We start from the raw sequence: 26,540 nt of genomic DNA on the forward strand, positions 1-26,540 counted from the left end.
ACACTTGTGCTGTAGTTATCAACCGGTGCGCTTGCATCGAGCATAAACAATCATGCATTAATGTGGGATTAGTTTGATGTTCCTTTTGTTTTCGGCCAATGGTAAAGTCTTGACGTTCAAAGAGTTCTGGAGGATCTATGATTAAGCACCATTATCGATCTCATAGCCCGGATCAAGTCGGCAGAGCCCGAAAGACATTGTTTTCGATCTGGTAACGAACCTAGACAACCGGTCAAGCCCGACCCGAGGAGCCAGCCTCGTCCGGCCCCGCCTACGATGACCTCTCTAGTGCCAAGTGGTGGAGGTTGCCTTTTCAATGTACTCATATGTATTTGCAAATCCACAAAAAAGGAGTGGGCAAGTGGAGGCATGGCAACATCATGAAGCCACTAGTTACTAGTCACTACTGACATTACGTATGTCCTTCCCCTTAACTTTGCTTTGGCATCATCGTTCCCAGATCAAGAAGAATCGCACGTTTATTATAAAATAAGTGTTAAAACAGGAACCGCCAAAACCAATGCTTTTTACCAAAACCATTTCAGCGCAGACAACAACTTTATATCATCGCTCCCTCTTTTTGCAATGATTTGGTGTTCGAACGCGATGGATTTCTTTGTTTTATCTATAATGCCAGAGAACGGACATGGAGACCTGGTTGAGCCCATGGAATACCCTGTAAATCTCATGAATCAGTTAAGTCTGTATTTTTTACCAGTGAAATTGAACATGACCCAGAACAATTTACAAACTGTTAATGATATCTTGACGGATAATTTTTTATTTCCTAAAGTGAAAAATCTCTCAACATTTCAACCAACTATTACCATCCGATCCTAAGGAATAAAGCCCATAGATTTCGATGCTGCTTTTGGCGATCGAGGGGAGTTCCGGGTTTACTATTTTACTTAGCTGTCTTTGTTTGTCCTGATAAAGACAATAGACAGGTCATGTAGTGGCCGGACTTGATCTTCCTTAGTACCCAAGTTGAGATTATTGTAATGATCTCCCTAGTTTATAAAGAGGTCCTAATCATTACAGCACGCCGCAAAAGATAAGCTATTCTAGTGTTCTTTTGATCTATTCTAGTGGATTCTCCTGTGAAGTGGATTTGGAGGCTAGCCTTTGCGTGCTAAAAGCAAATTAAGTGCAATCGATGTAGGACATAGGATAACGGCGCCCACATTCCTTTCCACGATGAATTGGGATTTGGTGAAACACGAGGTTATTTCGGCTTCAAAACATATTCGCCGGCACAATTATACTCGATGAATGACCTGTGAGAAAATCTAAAACATAAATCGCACCATCAAGGTTCCGGGTTCCGTTCTTTACAGGAAAAAAGAGATAATCATGCACTCGACTCTAACGTCGCAACAGGACTAGACGTGCCTCGCCCACAATCCCTAATGCTTTTGGTGGAATGATCTGGAGACAATCTTTCTAGAAACAGAAATTGAAAGGGGAAAAGAACCTGAAGAGATAGAGATTTATCAAAAGACATTCTCTACGGTAAATAATAAAAGAGGGAACATGCATGTCCCACCAACCGGCCCCATCTCACTTGCCATATCAATGCACCTAAGAGAGCGCTGATTAAAATAGATATATCATGCGAAATATATCAATGAATACCAAAAGTTGAAGTTATGTATTGGCATGCATAAAAAAGGAAGTTGTTTTTTTCTTCTGTTCGAAGATAAAGAGGAACTCGAGTGACTGAGATAGTGGGCATTATTGCCCATTGGAAAGTGCTTTTCAATGAGCTTGACCTAGACAAGATTGAAGGACTGGAACTTGGATTGGCATGTTTGGGAAGGTTAGCTATGTGCCAGCAAATGCCATATTTGTATTTTTGGACACATTAGTTAATAAATGAATAGGGTTAATACTACAAAAAACCCAAACTATTACACTCGTGATAAATTTACCCCAAACTAATTTTTTTTTACCACCAAATACCCCAAACTGATACATTTGTGATAATTTTACTCTTTGTTAGTTTCCGTTAAATTTCACCGTCAAATTTCTGAGCAAGATGACACGTGACAATTAACGAGTGTACCAGTTTGAGATTTTACCCTCCATCTATCACAAGTGTACCATTTTGTGATTTTTCGTAATACTAATCTAATTTAACAGAGGATAAATTTGTCACAAATGTACCAATTTTGGATTTTTTTGTGATTAAAAATTAGTTTAAAGTAAATCTGTCACAGGTATACCGGTTTGAGGTTTTTTATGATAAAAAAATTAGTTCGGGATACATTTGTTGCGGGTATATCAGTTTTAGGTTTTTTGTGGTATTAACCTAAATAAATAATAAGAATAGAGCAAGATAAAGTGATTGCCTTATTAAAATGCCCAAAGGGATCTTCAAATATCGCTTACCAATTTGTTTGTGCTTCCTAAAAGTCATAAAGTAACTTCTTTTTTCTAACTTTTCTGTTAAAGTTCAAAATATTATCTAAAATTTAAAAGAACCCATGAAAAAATTGTATGAGGATTTACATGTCCATCTAAGACCATTGTTTTGAAGGTTTCGAGGACTTTGTGTTAAAAGTAAGTCAAATTCCGTACCCTCAAGATTTAAAAAAAAGAAAAATCAAATGTAAAAGTGACTCCAAACAAAGAAAAAAATTCAGTCACATTAGCCTTTGTCTTCTTTCTGGCCTTTAGTTGTCCACCACAATTAACACAATTTTGGCGTGCTATCGTGGCATGACACCAATGATAGGCATGCATTCATGCCTATGTGGTATTAACAAGCTAATCGAGCCATTTCACTTTACTTCTTACATTACAAATTTTTTTTTTGTCTCATTGATCTTTTCTACATGCATGTGTGTACAATATTCACGTGGATCGAACCCTAAATCTGGTACTCTCTGGCTCTATCCCCTCAATTTTTTTACCAGTAGGACCGCATATCTATTGGCCTTACTTTACAATTGACCGAGAAATATTTGAAGCTCAAGATGCATATGAGCCAATTTCTCTCTTGGTATCACGAGGCCAATTTCAGTGCATCGAGTGCATATGAGCCACGTGCATTTGAATCCTTAGATCGTGTCAGTGTGCGTCCCACTAATATCGTGGACCGATACACATGGAGCTCGGACCCGGATCAACTTTTCCAAGAATTTTTCCAAGTGTCACAAGTGCTGATCATCCCATGGCTGAACTTTGAAACGTACTTCCGAGAACAGAAACTGAGATAGAGATTTGCTCATTTTTACTGACACTCTTACAAGCCACACACCACCCCCACCACCTTCTCAGAATATAATCTCTCTCTCTCTCTCTCTCTCTCTCTCTCTCTCTCTCTCTCATATCTCATCACCCACCGCTTGCCTTCTTCATCGTCTTCTTCTTCATCTTCTTCATCGACCATAGAATGAAACTCCTCGCAGGCTTCCTCCTCATATCCTCCTTCTCCCTCTGCTGCTTACTCCTGTCCAAGTTCCTCGAGCCCGAGTACTTCTACGGCGCCGACTTCGACGTCCGCGTCATCAATGGCTTCCGCACCAACTCCTCGCTCCCCCTCGTGATCTGGTGCTCCTCCGACTACCACGGTGACATCGGCGGGCGGGCACTCCAGGAGGGCGACGACTTCAGCTGGGTCGTCCGCGCCAACTTTTGGGGCGGGGCTGCGCGCTTCCTCTGCACCATCAAGTGGGACGGCACAAGGAGGCGATTCGACGCATTCGAGGCCGAGCGAGACGGCCGCCGGTGCGGCCCTCTCAGGAAGTGCTCTTGGCTCGTGAGGGAAGACGGGTTTTACTTTAGCAGCGACGAGGTCAACTGGAAGAAGGACTTCTCATGGTTTTAGGAGAACAAGAAACAGTTTTGGCGGGTTATTTAGTGGTTCCTTCATTTAAGAATAACGCGTAAGTACGCGGACACTGGTACATTAAAATGAGTATGCTAAATGATGCGATAGATCGTAAGCGAATGTTTACAAATCCGTCTGCATTATTACGTGTATTTATTTTATGAGTCGGGTTCGAGTATGCGTGGTAATTTTCTCTTATCCTAGAAAGGATGTATATATCGTTGCTTATACCATATGAGCATGGACGATATTATTAGTGTTTTTTAAAGTGTTTAATTAGGTTAATGACTTTGGTTTATGGGGGGTGATGGTTACGTCTATCAATTTCACGTGATCTTGTTTATGGTAAGAGATAAGTTGGAATAGGACTAGGCATGCTAAGTGTTGGGGTGGTCCGACAGGTTGATGCAGGGTGGGACTCCTGTGTGAGTAGGTCCACTGATGGGAAATTGAACTAGGATTGAAATGGATAATGATACATGATTATTTGTCGTTCGATCGCGACACACACACACATAAAAGATATTATAAGACGATAATTCCTAATTGACAAAAGAAATGTTCCTGGTGGTGTTCTTCGATAGTGCTAGTGTCCCCATATCAATCTCATAACACCCAACCATTGTGATCATCGACTCCTCTTGTTAGAATATCTGGCCTAAAAATTTAAGCTTATAAGTGAAGAGATATGTCCCGTAGACAAGTGATATGGGTTGCTTTAATACCCCTCCTACGTGCAAATCGAATTAGGAACGACACGTCGAATTTGACAGATGAGGAGAATCACAAGAAATAAACTGAGGTAAAACCTTACTTTGATACCATACTAGAATGGTCAATTTAAAAACTTAAGGTCATCGTTGAAGTACACATGTGAGTTGTATTAAAATATCCCGTGTCGGAGAATTGGTGTTTGAAGCAATTAATATTATCCTAGTTGGCTAATAACTCATTGATTTAAATTTTTGAGTTAACGTGTGTTTAACTGAATATGTTGACGGGCTCGGATTTGAGCTCCCTCTTGACGATCTCCCCCGGTAAAGGTATCAGAACACTAATTATAGAGAGAAACCACATGTATATAAAGAACACATAAACTTCATAAACAAGCAATATAAAATCTTTAACATCCCTTACCCATCTCGTACGGCTCACTTCCAAACATTTCGTTATAAGTTGAACGGATGGGATCCTTTGTTTTCATTTGGTTTTCTCGTAACAAAACTCAATGGTTATAACCATTAATCAAGATGGATATAATTGTCCAGAAATGTATGATTGAATACATCAATAGTTGACATATTTGAACTCAGTTTCATCCTCTAATTTTTCTGTCCGCATATCCGTCGACTATTACATGAATATGGATTACCTCTTTTTTCTTGAACAAGTTAACCTCTGCTAAATTTTCTTAACTTCATTAATCACACCGCACTCTTTATCTTCTAATCGTCATTTACAATATGTTAAAGGTTATATTAATAATGGAAAATGAGTTTCATTTTGCTGTAACACCTAACAGTTATGCAGATGGGAAAACTAAGGGCATTAACAAAAATAATAATTCAAAAGGGCGATCTGTCATTTCGAAAAGTACAAAAGCTATAGCGCCATGATGCCAAAGATCAAACGGGTAATATACAACTTTTCAAAGTACTGGAACTATTGGGAAATAATGCCAAAGTTGAGTGGGGGCACTAGTTTTAATCCAAAGCAGTTGAAAATATTTGACAATATGCTGAAACCTTTCATTTGCTGGAAATCCCCCTAAAGATTTTACTTATCGTGACTAATTACGATTTTTACTAATGTCACCAATCGTTCGGATTTTTACCTGTTTTAACAGGCCCATGAGATTAGTCGGATTTTTACCTGTCTCTTATCCCCGTATTTCTTTCAGTTTAAAATTGGTCCATGTGTCCTTTAAAAAGATCAATCTTCATCCTTGAAGAATTTAGCGACAAATTTTGCTAATTTGGACTAAACGACTTTAAATGCCACTAATGTGGACTCTCTCGCGCGGATCTAGAAACAAGATTTGCAAAGATCTTGCCTTAGGCTAAATCCTCAAAAAGAGTACTCAAATAACTACATAAGGTGATAACCATTTGGATGTAAATATTGACTTATGAATATCTGAACAAGGCTTCTCTCATCCAATATAGGATTTGGGATGTCATAAGACCGCCGCCGCCACACGGTTGTTGTAGCCGCGAGCCTCAGAGTTAGCAAGCGGCCAAGTGGCAGTGGTCATCATCTCGTGAGCCGTAGGTGACGCGGACCTTAGTGTGCTAGCACAAAGATAAGGCCATCACAAAGAAGCGATCGTGCTTCCATTCTACAAGCCTCGAGCGGCAGCAACCATCGTGTGGTGGTTGCTTTCGCCACGGCAGTCACCCCCCCCCCCCCCCCCCAATCCTCTCTTGTGAAAACGGACCACCGCCGCAAGGTGGCTGCTAAACTCAGGTGACGCCCCACTTGGTGTCGTTTTCGCCATCACCCGTCCCCCTCTACCTTTACATTATTGTTATTATTATTTTGGTTTGTATGTTGGTTTGCGTCACTTACTTTGCATCACATAAGAATTTGAGTGAATTCACATGGGACGAAGATAACAAGATGTCAAAAGGCAACATGGACACATATCGTAACCAGTTGCTCCATTCTTGACGAAAGGAAGGAAAGAAAAAGGAGAAAGGAAAGGATACATAACGAAAGAATGGAGAGCAACTGGTTACGAAGATAACTCAATCAAAAGGCAACATTGACACATGTCACGTGAACTATCTAAGCTGTACAGATTCACGAGACTGATTACGGTGCTCATCAATCCATATCTTTTACATTGGAATTTATTTCATGAGTACGAAAGAAAGTGACACATAAAAAACTTAAAATAACAGAACATACAGCCAGAACAACAGGAAAATACAAAAAAAAAAATCTATGTAAATGTAAATCATAAATTATACGGGTGTGATGTATGGTGCAGTTTTATCGTGAATGTTGAGATTAATTGGTTTTATTCAGTCTTAAAAATTAAAATTGCAATAAACAGGTCAACATTTCCGATTAATTTATACGATCACTAAGTATGCATGTTTAATTTATATTCATGCTGCTCTTTTCTAAAAACTAATAAAAGGTCTGATGAAAAGTAATGTTAAATTAAAACTGAGAATTAAGAAAATAAAGTGTGGATTTTGAGGAATCTTTTACCTAATTATGAAATTCTCGAGCACCGACGCCGTCCCTTTGTCTTTTAATTATTCTTTGTATTGGTGGTTTCTGTTGATTTAAATTCAAATGCGAACTTGGAAGAGAATTAAAAATCATGAAAAGTCATCAAGTGAACATCATTTGGGAGAAATATAAAAATCATTAAGAGTCCTGAAATGGAAAGATTATCTTGCATGGGAAAAATTTACAGTCTGTTTTTACGGGACTGGTCCCGTAGTCAATTGGATCGTTGGATAAAGAGAAAAAAAATCGCGGTTCATCAATTAGCTGTGCATAAACAATTTAATGTAGATGGTGCATGGAAAGATAACAGATGTGCCATAGGTATTATTGCACGATTGTATAGATGCTCAATTGTCTAAGCGTGGACAAGACGAGGAAGATGGAACTCACCAGTGGAAGTGGAAGTTGCAGCTCTGCTTCTCGCATGCAAAGTTGCTCAGTCTCTTGGCATTCACAAAGTGATTGTAAGGTGTTAATTGATACTATTCAACAAAAGGGCATTTGTCCTTGGTGTATTCATCATTTCGTCTCGGACTCTCGCTTACTATTTAGCAACAATCCAGAATGGAGTTTGAAGTGGATCAATAAATCTAGTACTGTTGTTGCTCATGAGCTTGCAAAATGGGCTTTTTATCAGTTAGGAACTGCATCATCTTTCTTTTTTAATTATCTCTCATCTAGAGTCAAAAACTTAGTGTTAGCGGAATCTTCTTTAATTTATCATCTTGATATAGGCTCTAGTTTTTTTGTGTAATATTTGAACTTCTCTGATGTAATGGAAGGTTTGTTTTAGCAAAAAAAAAAAACCAATTTTCCTTTGGAAAGTTACGGATGCAATGGTGATCAACCTTACATTTGATTAGGATTAGTTAGGATGAGTTAGGAAAATCGCTATTGATTACTTTTTTGTGAGAAATGGATGAACTGCAAGACTCGGAAAACTTATTATTACCATCCAAAATTGAATTACGCCCTCTGAAGAAAAAGGATATTTTATGGGTAGATTATTACGATCCATTAGGTAATTACTAACACTAGGAAATGAAGTTTACCAAGAGAAATTACGTCCTGCGAAGAAAATACACCAATTGATATACAGTAGATAAATTACTATTACGAGGAAAATTACGAATATCAAAAGAAAGTCGCGATTAATTGAGCGAACGACGATATTAGTTATTTCAATAGTACTCTAAAGCAATTAATAATTTGGGCTAAAAGAAAGCAATTAAGGGTGCATTCGTTTCGCGGAAAATGAGTGATTTAGAAAATATTTTCCGAAAAATAATTGCTTATATTGTTTAGAAAAATTAGTTAAAGGAAAATATTTTTATCATCGATAACAATCTATGCCTAACTATTTTCGTGGGCGATGAAAAAAATTTTCATTTATTTATTTTTGTAAGTGATACAAGCAATTATATATTTGAAAATATTTTTCAAATCGCTCATATTCTGTGAAACGTACGCACCTTAAAAGTGGGTTGCTCAGGTCACATGAACAAATCTAGCTTACTTATACGATTTCACATTTGAAAGAATTAGACATACTTAATCGATTGAATTTTCTTTTCAAAATCCAGTATTTTTTTTCCTCAGTGCTTAAGGATCCAATAGTGAAATACTCACAACATATTATGCATATATGTAAGTCAAATTATCAAAAGATAATCCCTAAAGATCTCATTAGATAAGACTGAAAATATCTAAAAAAAGGTTGGCATAGTAGATATTATCACTAATTATAAGCGTCATTAAGGGCATTGCATTCTAAAATAATGAAGATAAAGTACAGTAGTTTATCCCTAGTTAGATTGACCACTATACTATTACAAGAGAGTGAGTTCGTTTTTTATTGAGCGAGTAAGTGATTTATCAAACACTTTTTATTTCAAACTCTCTAGTGGAAAATTCAATTTTTCAATTCAAACGACAAGGTTGATATTAACATATAATTAGATGTACCATATATATTTTTCGTATTTAGTGAAGTTAAAATCCATTATAAGATGCTTCACATACTTATTTCGTAATACTCCGGAGTCGATAGTGCCAAATAATAGTCATTTTCAAGTTAACTTGAAAAAGCAAATTGTCACTTCCAACTCTTGGAAATTGGGGTGAGGCTATAGCTTTGAAATTGACGGAAAAAAAACCAATAATATGATTTTATTTTCTGAGAATCATCGTGGATATTTGAAAATAAAAATAGTCGAAAAAATTAATCACTTATCAACTCTTATACCAAAAGAAAAACAAATTATTAAACTTCTAAGAAGAAGGGCAAAAGCCACCAAATACCATAAACTATGCACGTTGTGACACATTTGCCCTAAATTCTTTTTGCGACACAAGAAATCCCAAACTTGTACTTGCGTAACACATTTACCCTCTGTCAAGGTTCCATCAATGAGCACCGTTAAAAATTTGGATGCCAGAAAGCAAACAGTGTTGACATGGCGTACATGTAGCTTAAGTGAAATAAAAACGACGTTATTTTAACTGAAAAATCATCTGACGGAACCTTGATGAAGGGTAAATATATCACATTGATAAAGTCTTGGGGTTTTTTATATCACAAGAAAAAATTTAAGATAAACGTGTAACAGTGGACATAATTTAGGGTTTTTGATGTCATAGAAAAAGTTCATAATAAATATGTCCCAGTGAGTATAGTGTAGAATTTTTTATGTCTTTTTCGCTAAGAAGAATTCCACCTACCAACTCTCCACCAAAATGAAAACATAACATCAAACTCGAAAACCTGTGGACCAAGCCACTCACCATTTTACTATTCCTACCCCATCCATTTCCATTTTATATGCAGAATTGGGAATCTTGTCACAGAGAAAATGACTCGTGGAGGAACAAGGATCAAATGGTCTTTGCCTTGTCTCTATCTAGTGACATTTCATACGGTCATGAATCATGAATAAACCCTAGTGTGTGTTCCTGCAGATTGTTTTCCACAGGAGAAAATGCCAACGATGGCCTCAACAGAAGAGATCGTTTGCATTCCTCCCTTCCCGCCCGTTTGAATAAGCAATTGGATGACGATGATGATGTTAGGAAATACCAATGAAATGATACCGAGGAATGAACCCCCAAACGTGACAGGTCCAGTTATGTTTTTCCCCGATTTTTGTTTTCCACGAGAGCACGAGTTGACTTGCTAGAATGATCGGTTTAAGTAGGTTTTGTCTATCCCCGTACGGAGAGAACACGTTCTGCTAGCACATGGTTGCATCACATCAAATGGAAAGGAAATCCTTGCCTATTCCAAGCGAGTAGCATTTGCTTACCTTCTTGCGGGGGTGGGCAAGATGATCCTTTCTTTTCCTTCTTCACTCTTTTTTTAACGACTCAAGGGTATGATCGTAATTAGCGGACTACTTAAAGGAGAACTAGCACAACAACCAGCTACCATGGCCCCCCACTTAAATCTGAGTTCTCATGGTAGGAATCGATCTCACAACAACCGAATCTTGGACCAACGCATGGGAAAGGTCTTGCCAAGCAATAAGGCTAGCTTTTCCCTCATTGTGAGGCAAATATTGCTCCCTTTTCGCTGCTTTAAGTGGCAAGACGAAGCACGTTATGGCATGGCACGGCAAACAGTGGTAGTCATCGGTCCATCGAGCAAAATAGTTGATTCGATGGAAAATCTACATCTAAATTTGAAATGAACGGTGACCATTAAATTTTTTTAAAAAGAAAAGAAGAAGAAGAAGAAGAAAGCATCCAACATAGGAAAATAAAGGGGTGCGTCTCCACAAATTGCAGGGAAGCAAGCTAGAGATAAGGGAGACCCAAATCTCAAAAGAGATCACATGGAGATGGAGACAAGTCACCACACCCACAATAGAGACAGATGTCTCTTTCGTTTTGCCATGATTCAAAAGATGATGTTGAGATATGTACGAGACCGAAAGGAAAGGGGAGACGAGGGAATTAGATTTGGATTCCTTTGAATATATAGAGCCCGTAAAGCAAGTTTAGTTCTCACATTCTCTTTCATTGATCCAATGTGCTTCTTTTTAATGTACTGATGAAGTAATAAACAACTATGAATCATGCCTTCAGAATGTCCTTTTTTTTTCTTTCTTTTTCTTTTTCTTTCTTCCTTCTTCCTCCACCGATCGCCAAGCCTCAGTGGCGACCGGCGACCAGCCACAGACATAGGATAGCAAGGTCGGCCTCGGGCAAGGCCCGACCTTGCCAGACCCTAGTGAGCTCTAGCCTCGCCAACCTTCGCCAAGGTCAAGCCTCTAGAGGCTGGCGAGGCTACACCTCGCCATATCCCAACAAGCTTGAGCCTCCCTCAAGGTTGGCCCTTGCCTGTGGCTTGTCGTTGGCCCTCACCAAGGCCCGGCAACGGGCGAAGGAAGAAGAACGACCGACATCCACGTCAGTAATTTTCGATCAAAATTAGTTGGGATGACCAAATTGCTTAATTGTATTTTCGATCAAAATTAGTTGGGATGACCAAATTGCTTAATTGTCAAAAGATTTAGGACTCAATTGGAACAATCAAAAAGTTTAAAACTCAATTAACACAATTAAAAGGCTTATAACTAAATTGACACAAGTTCAATACATTTAGAACTTTTTGATAATTTTCCCATTGTTATGCAACTGTCGCCTCGTTCGGATACGTTTGAAGAATGATACCATGCATTATTCTCACGAGGTTCTGTTAATAGAGGTATGGTGCATCATATATGTATTGACTGGATTCTATTTTCTTTCAAAGCATACAAAATTACAAAGAAATCACAAGGACAACCAACTTGAAGATAAGATCAGTATGAATCAAGTCTGAGGGATTGTGAATGCTTGAAACATGCAATTATCGAGATTATTAAAGATAAAGTCGACGAGTATTGTTCACATGAGCACGTACAATATGCAAGCGCAAGGGAGAATTCTGCATTGGCCGCTATGGCTTCAAAAGTTTACTGCTTCGCTAACAGCGACAAGCTCGACATCATCAATGAGAGAGTACACTGTGGTGGCAGGAGCAGGAGTACACTGTGGTGGCATGAGCGGAGGTCGGAGCTGTGATGGTGCTCGGTGGGCTACTAAGAACTAAGAGACAGATGCGAGAGAGACGACGGATCATAAGATTTACTTCTCGCTCAAGATAGGGACTTGTGTCGTTATCTGGTGAATGAGATAGGTGACAATTTGAAATGCTATAGTTTGAAAATATATATCACCAGACATACAAGTTGCAACACTTAAAAAGTTTCCGATGAAGCTATTCAAAGGAGGACTTGCGTGCCATTACTACCTAAGGGCCTTACCTCAGCGGCTTGGATGAGAGCTGTCCTATAATTCATAGTTCTGTGAACTATTTTGGAGACAACAAAAAGTAGCAAAGGATGAAAGCAACAAAAAGGAATTGCCGCTTGAGAAGGGAAAGTAGAGAGGACTTTACTTGCCGGACCATTTGCCAGCCAAATTAAACAGATGATGACCATGCACATAAACAGTAAACATTAATATCTCGACAAAACATTAAGTGTTTGGTTTGGTTGAGGCAGATCTTATGTGCAAATCACCGAAGGCTCCAGTTCAATGCAATCTTTGGGGGTCGCACCCACCACCCTTTGAATGAAGCGTCGCATGTATGCACATGGACCGTGTTTTGTGTACATTCATGGGATTAGTTAAGCCAAAAGATTGGAATACTGAATGTCAAATGAAAAATTTAAAGAAGGAAAGAAAAAAGAAAAGACTATATAAGTGCATGTTTACACATACAAGTAGCAGAAAGGTCGAATCTTTACGTGGAGCAAATCAGTGCAATGAAAAGCTATATACAAGTGTGGGAAAACCTGAGGCTGCACATTTCTAGAACGTACATGAGATGGGATGCAAAACGTGGCCCATAAATCATCGTTCAAGCCAGAGATTTTTTCTTTTCACAGCAACATTAGTCAACTAAGCCGGTAATCTATCAGTTCAAGTATAAACGTTTCGCCAAATAGAAAAGAACAAGCATAAATGCAGGAGATAATCCACAGAATGCATATAACAGAATGCAATTGCCATAACCATATACACCCAAAGGAATTGGAAATTGCATCTTGCTCGTATGCATAAAGTTATACTCAGAGAATAAACTTGCCAAGCGTCGCACAAAAATGATGCCAGAAGACATAGATTGAATCCCAATTTTAGCAGTTGTACTTTGTTCAGGCAGATGTTCTGAGATGGAAGCTTTGCAAACAAAATCCTCAACCTTTAAAATCACTTTTCTTCAGTGAGAAGCATGAGCATCCATAAACAAAATATATCTCCAAATTTTATGCACATCAATGAACAAAGCAATTCAAAAGGGACAGTGCTTTATATTGCCAGGGAGATCTCAACAATGTGAAATCAGAAGCTAACTGTACACTGATATTACATTATGGGAGAGCAAATGCAGCGCAGAAATTAAGATATCACTGGGACTCCCGTATTATGTGATGTGAACATTAAATGATTTCACTAATGCTATTTGCTCAGTAAAATTTACATGGTATTCTCATTTAGCTATTCATGTAGAAAAACGAAGAATAAGCACCGAGAAAAGAATCATTCCATCTAATACCCATGGCGGAGAATCAGATACCTTCACGAAGGATTGTCCTTTGAACAAGAATCATAAGTCGGAGACAAAATAAGGTTCCCTTCCCGCTCATTTGACTCGATAAGCATTGAGACAACTTCCCGCATTGAAGGCCGCTCAAGAGGAGACAAATTCGTGCACCATAAAGCGATTTTAAGGACGGTAATCATGTGGCCGACGGTGACTTTGTCCTCCAGATCTAACCGAGCATCAAGCATGCCAGAGGAAAATGAGTTATTCCGAATGTACTGTCTTACCCAGGTGACGAGATCGCCTCCTTGATCCAGCGGCTGAACTGGAGTCCTTCCGGTGACCAACTCAAGTAGAACAACTCCATAGCTGTATATGTCACATTTCTCCGTGACCTTCATAGTATACGCATACTCTGCATTAAGGACAATTCCAAATAATTAGAAAGGAAAAACGAATCATTTCAACCTTCTTCAAAGAAAAGGGGAAGGAGAGGTCTATTTAGTATCGAACTAAGGTTCAAACTGGATTTTCGTGAGAGAATGTTTACCGGGTGCAATGTATCCGTAAGATCCTGCAACAGCTGACATTGATTTTGACTGAGGCATGTCGATGACTTTCGCCAAACCAAAATCACCAACATGGGCTTCGAAATTTTCATCAAGAAGAATGTTATTAGACTTTATATCGCGATGGATTATCCGAGGTTTGCAGTCGTGATGTAAGTAGGCAAGGCCTTCAGCAGAGCCAAGAGCGATGCAGAACCGAGTTGGCCAGTCCAAGCGACATGTTGGACCATGAAGCAATTCGCCCAAGCTACCCTTCGCCATGTACTCATACAGAAGCAGATTCGAGCCCTGGTGATAGCAAAAACCAAACAGCTTCACAATATTTCGATGCCGGATCTTTCCAAGAGTTGAAATCTCTGCACGAAAGCTGTTCTCAATGTTGTTACTCTCCCTATCTGAGGCTAACCTTTTCACGGCCATTGTTAGTCCTGAATTCATGACTGCCTTATAAACTGTTCCACAAGCGCCTCTTCCAACAACATAGCTGTCATGGAAACTATTCGTAGCCTCGACCAGATCTTGGAATGTAAATACCTCCTTTGAAGGAAAATATATATCATTCTCCGGAGAAGGCGACTCCTTGTCCTCCATGGAAGCAACCGTCTCAGATGGCCGTCTCATGAAATAAATTATAACAGCTATTAACAAAAGAGATACGCCACCTACAACGGCCGCAACAATAGTGATAATTTTACCCTTTGGAACATCCACACTTGTCAAAGGTGGGATGGATTGAGAAGATGGGTTCTCATTGCAATTGCCAAGCGGCTCGCCACAGAGTGCTTTGTTCCCTATAAAGCTACTGATGGGCATGTGCTGAAAAAGTGCCGCGGACGGTAAAGGCCCAGAGAGATCATTGTATGAAAAATTGCACACCAGTAGGCTAGACAAGTACTCAAATGAGCTAGGTATTTCACCAGTCAAATTGTTGTTATTGAGCAGGAGGTACATGAGTAGATTAAGATTTCCAAGCTGTCGCGGTATTTTCCCAGTTAGTGAATTGTAACTGACATTCAATGCAATCTGTAAGCTTGAGATGGAACCTAACTCTGAAGGGATTTCACCAGAAAACATGTTGCCCCCCATTTGCAACTCAGTCAAATGGGAGAGACTCCCTAAGGTCGAAGGTATATTTCCAGAGAACTTATTATCTGACAACCTGAGAAGCTCCAAGTGTGAGAAAGTTCCAATCTCTGCTGGTAAATCACCCACAAAGCTGTTCTGGCTGAGATCAAGACGCTGAAGCAGGTTGCAGTTGACAATTTCACGGGGTATTTGTCCAGAGAGAGAATTGGATGAGATATTAAAGAACACTAACTCAGATAAATTTCCTATCTCTCCTGGCAAGTTAGACGCGAAGAAATTTCCCGAAAGGTCCAACCTCTGCAACCTCCGACAAGACCCAATCTCTAGAGGAATTGGACCGCTGAATTTGTTTTGGCCAAGCTCGATGGAAGACAGATTTTCCAGTTTACACATCACTGAAGGAAAGCTGCCCGTGAGCATGTTACTACCCAGACGAAGCTGAACCAGCGAGTTACAGTTCAGGATTCCAGCAGGAATGTTCCCGTAAAGCATATTCGACTCGAGATTCAACAAAATGAGGTTGGAGTGTCGACAAAGATGAGGAGGAATCCTTCCAGAAAGGCGGTTATCGGAAAAATCAACCACCCAAAGTGGACTGTAAATCCCCAGCCCCTGAGGAATAGCACCAGTCAAGGAATTATCAAAGAGCTGCAACTGAATCATCCGAGATAAATACTGAAATCCGGATGGAATTGGACCAGTTAAATTGTTAATGGACAGGTCGAGCTTGGTCAAGTTCCTCAAGCCACTTAACTCATTTGGTATAACACCCGTCAGCTGATTCTGGAAAAGAAACAACAAGGTCAGGTTGTTAATTTTGCTGAATTCAGATGGGATCTCACCAGACAAAGAATTCTCGGAAAAATCGATTTCTGTTGCCAATGACAAATTCCCGATTTCCCTCGGGATGGTTCCATTCAACTGATTCCTGTACAGGTACAACCTCTTCAGAGACTTGAGGTCCCCAATCTCGGAAGGGATCTGACCCTCGAGGCTGTTCTCATAAAGGGCAACCGTCTCAAGGTTGGTACAGTTTCCAATTTCTTTAGGAATATATCCTGAGAGCTGGTTATCCCAAAGAATCAAGTCAGACAAGCTTCCAAGCATCCCAAGTTCCTTTGGCAATTCCCCTCCAATCTCATTTTGGGCAACACCAAGATACCGGAAGTTTGTGCATCCACCAATTTCAGGCGGTAAGATACCAGAAATTGCATTTTGACCAGCTCGGAATGTCCTCAGGTTCTTGAGGTTTCCTATCGAAGTAGGCAAAGAACCAGTGATATTATTAGTGTATGCCACAAATTCAACTAGTGAAGATAAGCTCCCAAATTCCTCTGGCAGTGGGCCCGATATTTTATTGTTGCATATATTCAAGATTGTCAGGGAAGACAGCTGGACGAGTTCAGCGGGAATCTCCCCATCAAACTGGTTGTTGTTCAAGTAAAGACCCGCCAAGCTCGAACAATTGCCAATCTCCTTGGGAATGTTCCCGCTAATCGAATTATAAGAAATATCAAGATAAGTCAAATGAATCAAACCACCAATACTGGGGCTCAAAGTCCCAGAGAGATTCTTCGAGTTCAAATCGAGGGACCAAACGACAGGACTGCTATCTGAAGTGCAATTCACACCTATCCATTTGCACGGTGTTTCATCTGAGGGATTCCAATTTCCCAGAAAATTAAATTCATCATGAAGTATACTCTTCATGTCAAGAAGATACTGCCCCTCAGAATTCAGTCCGGCTGTAATGCACACCATTAGAGAGGCAACGAGTAGAACAATCCTGAACTCTGGTCCAGAAAGGCCACATGATTTTAAAAATCTAGACATGCTTAACACCTGGACTGGAATAATGTCAAGGGTTTATATCACCAATAGACGATTCCTCCTGCAGAATCGACTCAGAAGGAGATTTCATAAAACTGTATCCCAAGCTGGAGCATTTAACCAATGTAGCATTCAGACACCGGGACTGAAATTGACATCAACACGAAATATATTAATTAAAGGATCTTTGTCTCGGAGATGTAGACAAAGGAATGCAAACAATAGCATTCTTCCCTTAATTACCTTCTCTATCATACAATAATTGATGGATTTCCATCCATCGCTAATAAAATCCAAATTCATTTCCGAACTTACGAAACCCAAAATCAAAAAATACAAACTCATTCAATATTCAAGTACCAAGGCGTATCTCATCACTTTGAGATTTGAAGCATCTCAAACAACCAACAGTATCAGGTATTCAAATTCAAAGAAAAAGTTGAAGAGAAGTTATGAGCATATTGTCTGGGTTTGAAAATAAAACTTCAGAAAATCAACTGAAATATCACAGTTTCTCACGCACCGTACGAACTCAAAACAAGGGTTCTTTCTAGAATTTGCGAAGAACCAGATAATAAAGTGTGCGAAATTAACATTTTTTTGAGAAAGTAATACCGCATATCAAGCATGCTAATACGAGATTACAACAAAAGCTAAAAACTTTCTAAAAAAAAGTGGCTGCAAGAGATTAAATTACTGACCTTGAAGCTCCTAATCACTCATCAAAGAAGGGACGGGGCAAAGCAGCAAACCAGCAAGTCCTCGGGAGCGCTCTGTGACGCCGTGAAGCAACAAGCATTGAATTCACTCAACACAGGGAGAAGACCAGACACAAACCAGACCAGACCCAGCTCTCCTTTTGCCAAGATCTTACTGCCTCCAAAATCTCCCCCACAGAAACAAAGCAAAACAAGAGAACTCAAATTGCTATGCAGGCCAGGAAAGAAAAAAGCAAAGAGCTTTCTCTGCTGGTAATGTATGGGGGAGGGGGTAAAGGGGAATGATGGTTGTGGAGGAGGGATCTCTAGGCAAACCGGAGAAGCTCTAATGGCCGACCAGGCATGCCTTTCATCTCATACTCTCTCTCTCTCTCTCCTCTCTCTGCGATGCGTGTGCTCGTGTCTACTCGAGGGGCTCTCGCTCTTTCTTCTCTCTCTCTCTAGAAAGAGTTGGAGCAGTCGGGCTTGGCTTGCTGGTTCATCCTCCCTCTCCCCCCCTTATTAGTGCTCTCCAAAAAGGCAAATGATAAAAACTGTGAACTTTTTCTTGGGGCATGGGTGCGTGAGAAATTTTCTCCTTCTTTCCTTCCTTTTTTAAAATTTTCCCTGGATATCTTGATTGTGACAGGTAGGTAGGTGGAGACAGAAGAGCCATCGCATCGTTAATTATTTGAATTAATATCACGAAAAACTCTAAATTAATACATATATAATAAATTTATCTTAAAATAATTTTTTAATTATAAGAAACATCAAACATGATAAATTTATCCCAAATTAATATTTTGACGATCAAGACCCTAAACTGATATACTTGTGACCCTTAAATTGGATTAATACAAAAAAAAAATCACAAATTGGTAAACCTGTGAATATGGAGGAGTAAAATCAAAAACCGGTATACTTATCAATTGTCACGTATCATCTAATTCAAACGTTTGATGGTAAAATTTAACAGAAACTAACGGAAAGTAAATTTGTCACAGGTGTACTAGTTTGAAGTTTTTTATTGTCAAAAAATTAGTTTGGGGTAAATTTATCACAGGTATACCAGTTAAAAGTTTTTCGTTGTATGAACCCCGATTTTTTTTTTGTTACCCTTTTTTGTTGTCACACAAAAAAAATGAGTTAATACCACAAAAATCCCAAACTGGTACATCTGTAACAAATTTGCCGAAACTAATTTTGTTATCACAAAAAACCTCAAATCATTACACTTGTGACAAATTTACCCTCCATTATATTGGAATAATGCCATGAAAAATCACAAACCGGTACACCTATGATAAACAGACGGATAGAACCCCAAACTGGTACACCTATCAATTGTCACGTGTCATCCAGCTCAACAATTTGACAATAAAATTTAATAAAAACTAACAAATAGTAAATTTGTCATGAATGTACCGGTTCGGGGTTATTTTGGTAAATTTATCACGGGTGTACCAGTTTAAAATTTTTCGTGGTATTATTCCAAAAAGAATTGCTTGCATGAAAGTTTCGAAGTTTCATATCCCTATTTTTCCCTTTCTAGATTCGTCCTCTTGGTTTATTTTTTTCCCCCTATAGTTGCTCTTCTTTTCTAAAATGTAATCAAAGTGCTATAAAAACATTATTATGTGAAATATACTCGAGTTCACGCAAATTAGATTTATGATATGAGTAATTTTCGAAATTAGATATACGTATTTTAAATCTGACGTCAATACTCGAAGTGGGTTATCCTTATTAGTAACTAGTTGGAGCTTATCTTATCTCATAAAAGTTGAAGATTATAAGCATGACTTGCCAACAGTTTTTAATGTGTGGAATTTGATTTTTACTGGCTTGCAATGCATATTTGACTAATATAAAGTAACAAAGAAAACCATTCATGCTTAGAACGTTTATATGAAATAGAATGGTGTCATATCCGTATAAGCTATACTCAAATTATGTCACACTCGTGGCCCAACCTAAGAAATAAGCATCCCTATCTTTTTACTATAGACCATATGTAATTCTTAACTTCTAGAAAGTTATGTAGGAGCCAAGGCCTTCATAATTTCAATATTAATTTAACTTCGCACGATTAAAACACAATGCTTGATTTAATTAATTAATTAAACTTTTCTACAATAACACACGATATAGGGTGTGGGCCCCTTCCTTTGAGCCTACCATTGTAAAAGATAGATTTTGCGTCTTTGGTTTTCTTTTTTTTTCCTTTTTTTCTTTCTTTTTTTTTTTTTTTGGATGGTGAAGGTGGAAGGTGGGGTTGAGACTTGAGATAGCTGCTCAAGCTTTCCAACCATGTCCAAATCAAAAAGGTCCATCCATGTTTGTGGATTTTACCAGTCCAACACCCAATCATGAAATCTGGAAAGGTTATTTTGGGTGGGGACCCTCAAGAGATATTGATGGGAAAAGAAAATTTGAAAGAAATTGATTGTATAATGGGGAAAAGTGGAAGTGATGGAGAACATGTCATGCCACAAGTGGGTTTGTCATTTCCTGATGGGGAGGACAAATGGAGATTTGGCATACAACCATCAATTTCATGGGGCTCCCCCTTTATCATGATTTTCTGGTTTGGTTCAAATCCACTTGAGACTCAAGAGAAATGTGTGTAGGTCACAAGAGAATTTTATGGCCTATTTAGGCTTTTAGCTTTAGGGGAAAGATGAGATGAATGGGAGTGGTGGGGTTAGTATCCCTATCCTAGCCTAGGATTTTTCAACTTTCACATGCTCTTGACTTTGATCAAATCGTTTTGTGAAAAAGAGACTCCCAGCCTAATGTCAACTGTGAAGATCTTGCTGTCTTTGGATGGCATAGGATTGGATCAAATCTTGTGAAGCATGTCAAATTTCACCAATTTGTTTCTATTATCGCCTTTTCCACGGCCTTAGAATAAAAAATGGTGAACATGAGGTTGTGAATGCATAGAGCATCGTCGATCATCATCCATCGAGATGCTTTACACATTTGGAGAGTAGTATTTTCGATGAATCTAGGATCAATGTTTGGATCAGGATGCACGGTGCTCCTTGCGAGTTGTGATGGAGGGCACCTCAACTATTGCTGCCATTGTAGCGTCCCCAAGCGAGGGCTTCCCAAAGCGGGGAGATGGCTGCCAAGACCACCATATCCTAGCCGATGGTGGCTACCACAACCACTGCCTCTCGCTCTTTTAGCAAAGAATTAACTTTTAAATAATGAAGATAGATTTTGATTTGGTACTACAAAAAAGCCATGGCAGCAGCTTTGTCTTTGCAATTAAGTAAATTAATTACTATCAGAGCTTGACCATGCAAATCCTACAAGTTAAAAAGACTTGATTACAAAAATTGAAAATTTAAGAGCTCGTGATGTCATAAGTTGGAGAAGAACCAATTGAAATGCTTAGTCGGTATGAATATGAACTTAATCTTGATGTGACAATCCACATTAAACTTTTTATCTAGATATCAATCAAAAGGACCAACGTGAATGCAAAATAAGAATCATACCTTAAGGTCCTAACTAGATTTAAAAAAAATTCATAAATGACATTGAACAATCGGAGAAAGTTCTAAGTAGAAATAAATAATCTTAAAGGAAGCTTAGGCAGTCTAAAACTAGATTTTTTAGCTCACATTCTCACTAATCATTGATCAAAGGATTTATCCGAGGAATCAAGAATTCTTCTAGTAACACTCAAACTGTTGTTCCAAACAGATTTTGTCATTTCGCCGTTGCCAGAGAATGACTATTTATGGCTTAATCATTTCTTTCTTCAGGGGTCCATAATTGCGCCAATAGTAGTAATTATGCAAGGGGCCAAGACTAGTCAAATCATGATTCCAGAACGAAATACCGTCAGAATTCACCAGAATAAACTGGATTCCTTCCTAGAATCACCCAGTTGATATGGTTATCAAGGAATTAACATCATGAGAATCATGTTAAATGCAAGGAAAAATTTGCACTTATCAGTGCTGTGCTCTTCTGCTGCCATGTGTGGCCAGCACTTTGTAGATCAAAACATTCATTACCAAGCATGTTTAGCAAGTACTCGAGAAATAGACATTCACCAAGACTCATATATAACAAAGCATAACATGAAGAATCTTGTTAATAAGTGTCTCAAGACTGTTGAAATTAATAAATCACATTAATGAGTAATTAATGTTCACGCTCCCAGAGTGCAATTAACAACCCTGACAAGTGCCTTAGGGGTGCTAACCTACACGTGTCCATCTATGCTTATTCCATGCATTTCCCCTTATAAAATAATCGCCAAACTTGCGTTCCAACTTCCAACGCAACCTAAAATCTTACTCTTTCCCTCCAGCATTAGGTCTCATTAGGTTAGACAAACCCCAAACCCAACTTTTTCTTGAATTCAGTGCCGGAGATAATGATAAAGCAAGAAAAAGAAAAGTACAGAAGGGGAGGTTGCGTTGTATCCTGTGCATGCGCTATTTAATACTTGCGGGATTGACCCAGCACTTGGTAAGGAGCTGGGAGTTGGATCTGCCCAAATAGGGTTGACTCCACCGTCAACATCCCTCCAATTTTCAAATCTCTCTCTGTCTCTCTCTCTCGTCCTTTGCTTTGCCCATCAGATTCGGGTTGGAAGCGCGTAATGTGGATTCCTGGCGTACTTGGTCAACCCACGATGCGTGCGTGAGAGGGACAGAGAGATTTGGAGATGAGGGAGGGCGAGTTTTATACGGGAAGAGCAGAGAGAAATAGAATAGAAATGGTTTCACTTAAATTAAGGGTTTGGTTGGAAAGATCATAAAAATTGGATAGAAAAAGGAAGAGGGTTGTTCATGTGACTGAATATTGTCTTTTTCATAGGAGACCCGAGATCCTAACCTCATCTTCGTCTTCTTTTTCTTCTCCTTAATCCCATACCTAATCTCGCTATTTCTTTTTCTTGTAATACCATACATAATGTAATGAGCTAACTGTATTAATTGTCTTGATAGATGGTGATTGGTGGGTGACAAGCTAAGTACCGAGCACTCGGGGGATACTCGTTTTCATCCCTATCGTCTTTCTTCGTTTAAATTATTATATTCGGACACGATGGATTTGAATTCTTGGAGAAATGTATCTTCCTAAGTTGATTAATGTTGTTTAAGGTAGGTACAGTAGAGGAGAATCCCTTTCTTTCACCCTGGCATTCTACTTTCTTGGTGTCCTTGGACATGATGGATTGAATTCTTGGAGATGGATTATCAGCATCTCATTGCAAGTACTTCCTGTAATTCTTCCATTCATTTCTACTTCCCTCCAGAAGAATATGTGACCAGTAATCACTGGTTAGTAAGTCTGTAGATGCTTTGTTGGCCTAGATTAGCAGTTAAAAAATCAAAAAGGCTAATTTGGTGTCTGTCTTATTGATATTTACCCATCTTTGAGACAGTCTAAAATCGAATAGGAGGATCCTAAAGGTGACATGCACATCTATATTTTAATAAAAAAAAAGAGGATTAGAGTTTTCCTTTATGGTGAATAAGCTCAGTCCCAGCTAACATAAAATTCAAACAATTTAAGGGTCTTCCTTTTTCATATCTGTAGCTGCTTAGTGAAACATCTAATCTTAGACTTTAGCGAGAAATGAAATTGGGATTCCATGAAATGAATGGAGTTGGATTAAATTTCATAGGCTAAGGAAGAACGGTATGAATGTGAAACCAAATAGTTCAAAATGAGGGGATATAACATGTATTATTGATTTATCCTAATGAGGTATCGCCGGAATGTTTGGTTTGTTACTCTTTTCATAAGGTGTGAGCACAATACGGCTCAAATCGAAGTTAGATTTTTCCATGATTCATTTCACATGTGCGGTCCCCTGTTCGTCAAATTTCGCGTGCCGTTCCTAACCTTACTTGCCTGTGAAAGAGGATGTCGGGGTTTATATGCTCTTTACATAATACGGTCTCTCTTCGCTTTCAAATTGAACTTTCTAACAAAATTCGAACGGCGCGGATTGTTAAAAAACCATTAGATGATAATGGAACGGTTTCCAGTCAAACCCTTCGATCCTATTTCCGAGCCGTTTATTTGGAAAATGTCATCCAGAACCTAAACAAATCGTTTCTTTGTGACCGGTTTAGTTAGGCTCGGATCAATTGATTGAACCCTTGTTTTCTTCCTCGCCCTACCTTCCACTCCCAAACAAAAGTGTCACGTCGCTTCCTGAAGTTGCCCATCAAAGAAAGAAAAAGAATGTTGTTGCTTCATCGAGTGCTTTTGAGTGCCGACCAACCGACGGTGGGCCCACTATCATTCTTGTCCCGGTCCATGTAACCCCGCAGGCCAATTTCTGACCCGAGCCCAGATTTCAAACCTTTGTTCCCAATTCGTCAAAATCGATCTGCCGTAGTATGTACAGAATCCTATAGTCAGGTGTTGAACATTTAATTATGTATGTATCATGTGATGCAGCACAAGTATTGTTTGACCATGCCATTGTTTCTGGGATGCTGTAATTGAAGTTGAACTTGTAGACACTAGGGGCGTGCAAAAGGGAACCGCCCGGACCAAGAACCGTCTAGACCGGACCGAACAGACCGATTCTGGGCGGTTCCCGGGAGCACCAGTCCGGTTCCCGGTTTCAAAAAATTAGAACCAGTGATTTTTGGTCCGATTGGAACTGCCCACTTGAACCGAACCAGATTTAAAAAAAAAAATTCTTTCAAATTTGTAAAAAGCCCTAAGTATGCACGATTCGTACCCTCTACTTGTCTCCTATCGTGTCACTTTCCTTATTGTGAAACATCGAGATCAATTTTGCATGGAACATGGTCGTTTTGATAACCCTTGTAATGGGCTCGTACACATTTTTTGTTAATCCATACGAATTCCCATGATAGGTTTAACATCCTTCTCAATGATCCTAAAATGGATTATGGACTACATGCTTAAAGAAACAGAACATGTCACTGGTTCCATTAGCCCACTTGGGAACTAGACAACATTGGTACTCCCCTTCCAAGACCAAGTGGTCCGGTTCCCGGGTGGGAACCAGACAGCCCAAGAACGGATCACCACTAGCAAACGCTATCACCGCGAATTTGTTGATCTCCTTGGGGACATCAAGGACATCTTTGTGGCCAATCAATCGGAAATCTGCGATCTCTTTAAAGCTGACGAGAGCACCTTCTTGTGCAAGTCGAACACTAGGAGTGAGTATGGTCCAAGCGAGCGGTTCCCAACATGAAACTGGGAATCGCCCACTAAGGACCGGTTCTGAGAAATTAGAACCAGGAACTGCCCTTGGTTCCGTGGATCCACCTAGGAACCGAACCGTCGGTCCGATCCGATTCCCGGGTGGGTCCATGAAACCGGTCCCATTAAGTTTCACGCAAATGAAGATGATCGAGAGTGAGAAAGGGAGGCAATGAACAGCTAGAGGCGCGACCGTGAATTGATGAGAGTATAGAGTGGGTTCATTATTCTATAAATGTTTTCTTGTTTTTTTTGTTGTTGAAATTTTTCTTAAAAATTATATATATGTGTGTATATATATATTACCGGTCCGGTCCGGATCGTCGGGTGGGCGGTTTCAAGCCTAGAACCGAAAATCGGACCAGTACTCATCAGTTCTAGTAAATTAGAACCGGGAACCGGACCAATCCCTATGAGAACCGCCGGTTCCGGGCCAATCCAATCTGGTTCCGAGCGGTCTAGGCGATTCCCGATTCCTTTACACACCCTTATCGAACACCACCACCTTTGGGTGGAAGAGGATGCTGAAATGGGATCACGACACAAGATAGTTTATTCGTTGTCATTTTGTGAAAGTGGAATTAGGGCCCGTGTTTATCGGTGGGGATAATGACATATAAAACCCATGAACTTTGACCCAATGTGCAACGTAGTTCCCAAACTTTTAATTTGTCAAATGTAGTCCATGAAATTTTGGTATATGTTCAACTTACTTCTTGAACTATATGAAAATATTTAATGTTGTTGTTCAATTAATTTAAAGTTCAGGGACAATATTAAACATTTTGATATAGTTCAGCGACTATATTGAACAAATTAAAAGTTCATGAATCACATTGTACATTGAACCAAAATTCATTAACCGTTTGTGTCATTTTCTCTTATCAGGGCGAATATGCTTCTACTTTTGGCTTTCAACAATATATTCGATTTGAGGTAGATATAAAGGTCATTGAGCAGCTACCCATGACTGAACTTACTTTTGGTTCAAGTTAACTTTTCCTCTAATTTGATTCTTCGACACCATCCAATCTTGATCGCTATCATAAATCAATCCTGAAAGTAACAAAGATTAACTCAATTTGAATCGTAATAAATAAAAACGAAAGGAAGAGTTTTGCAATTTGTGCTAAAACCAGTGCACAAAATTTGGTAAATGCAGTGACCGACAGATTCCTTACGGGCGATAAATATGATTTGCTTACTTAAATACTTATCGTCTATCATATCATTTTGAATACCAAACTCTCATGTCCGTCTTAACCGGGAATTCAAGCGTCAAACATTAAGCCGAACGTAGCCCTCATTTGTGGACCAGAACAACACCTAAATTCTACAAGTTCCTAACCAAGAATTCATTATCGCAGCACATGGAAACACGAACTCACGTGTGCCCTTCTCTGTCTAGTTTATCGAAAATCCGATGATCTGCCTAACCTTTGAATTCCAGTTCCGCCGCA

At 39.2% G+C, this 26,540-nt stretch overlaps 2 protein-coding genes across 2 annotated transcripts; one reads left to right on the forward strand and one right to left on the reverse strand.

The window, feature by feature from the left end:
• The first annotated feature begins 3,304 nt into the window (after window positions 1-3,304).
• LOC115688409 (S-protein homolog 5) lies at window positions 3,305-4,133 on the forward strand. Its single transcript, XM_030614218.2, has one exon. The coding sequence runs from the start codon at window positions 3,398-3,400 to the stop codon at window positions 3,830-3,832; it is 435 nt and encodes a 144-aa protein (XP_030470078.1). The 5' UTR covers window positions 3,305-3,397; the 3' UTR covers window positions 3,833-4,133.
• Window positions 4,134-13,547: 9,414 nt separating this feature from the next.
• On the reverse strand, window positions 13,548-18,372 carry LOC115688357 (probable leucine-rich repeat receptor-like protein kinase At2g33170). The gene is made up of 3 exons (XM_030614156.2): window positions 17,854-18,372; window positions 14,218-17,297; window positions 13,548-14,082 (listed from the first exon to the last, which is right to left on the reverse strand). The coding sequence occupies exons 2-3, from the start codon at window positions 17,153-17,155 to the stop codon at window positions 13,703-13,705; spliced, it is 3,318 nt and encodes a 1,105-aa protein (XP_030470016.1). The 5' UTR covers window positions 17,156-17,297; window positions 17,854-18,372; the 3' UTR covers window positions 13,548-13,702.
• Between the last annotated feature and the right edge of the window lie 8,168 nt (window positions 18,373-26,540).

Source organism: Syzygium oleosum, unplaced genomic scaffold, assembly GCF_021117445.2.
Source record: "Syzygium oleosum isolate NSW1041296 unplaced genomic scaffold, Sole_v2.1 Sole_v2.01, whole genome shotgun sequence".
Lineage (NCBI taxonomy): Eukaryota > Viridiplantae > Streptophyta > Magnoliopsida > Myrtales > Myrtaceae > Syzygium > Syzygium oleosum.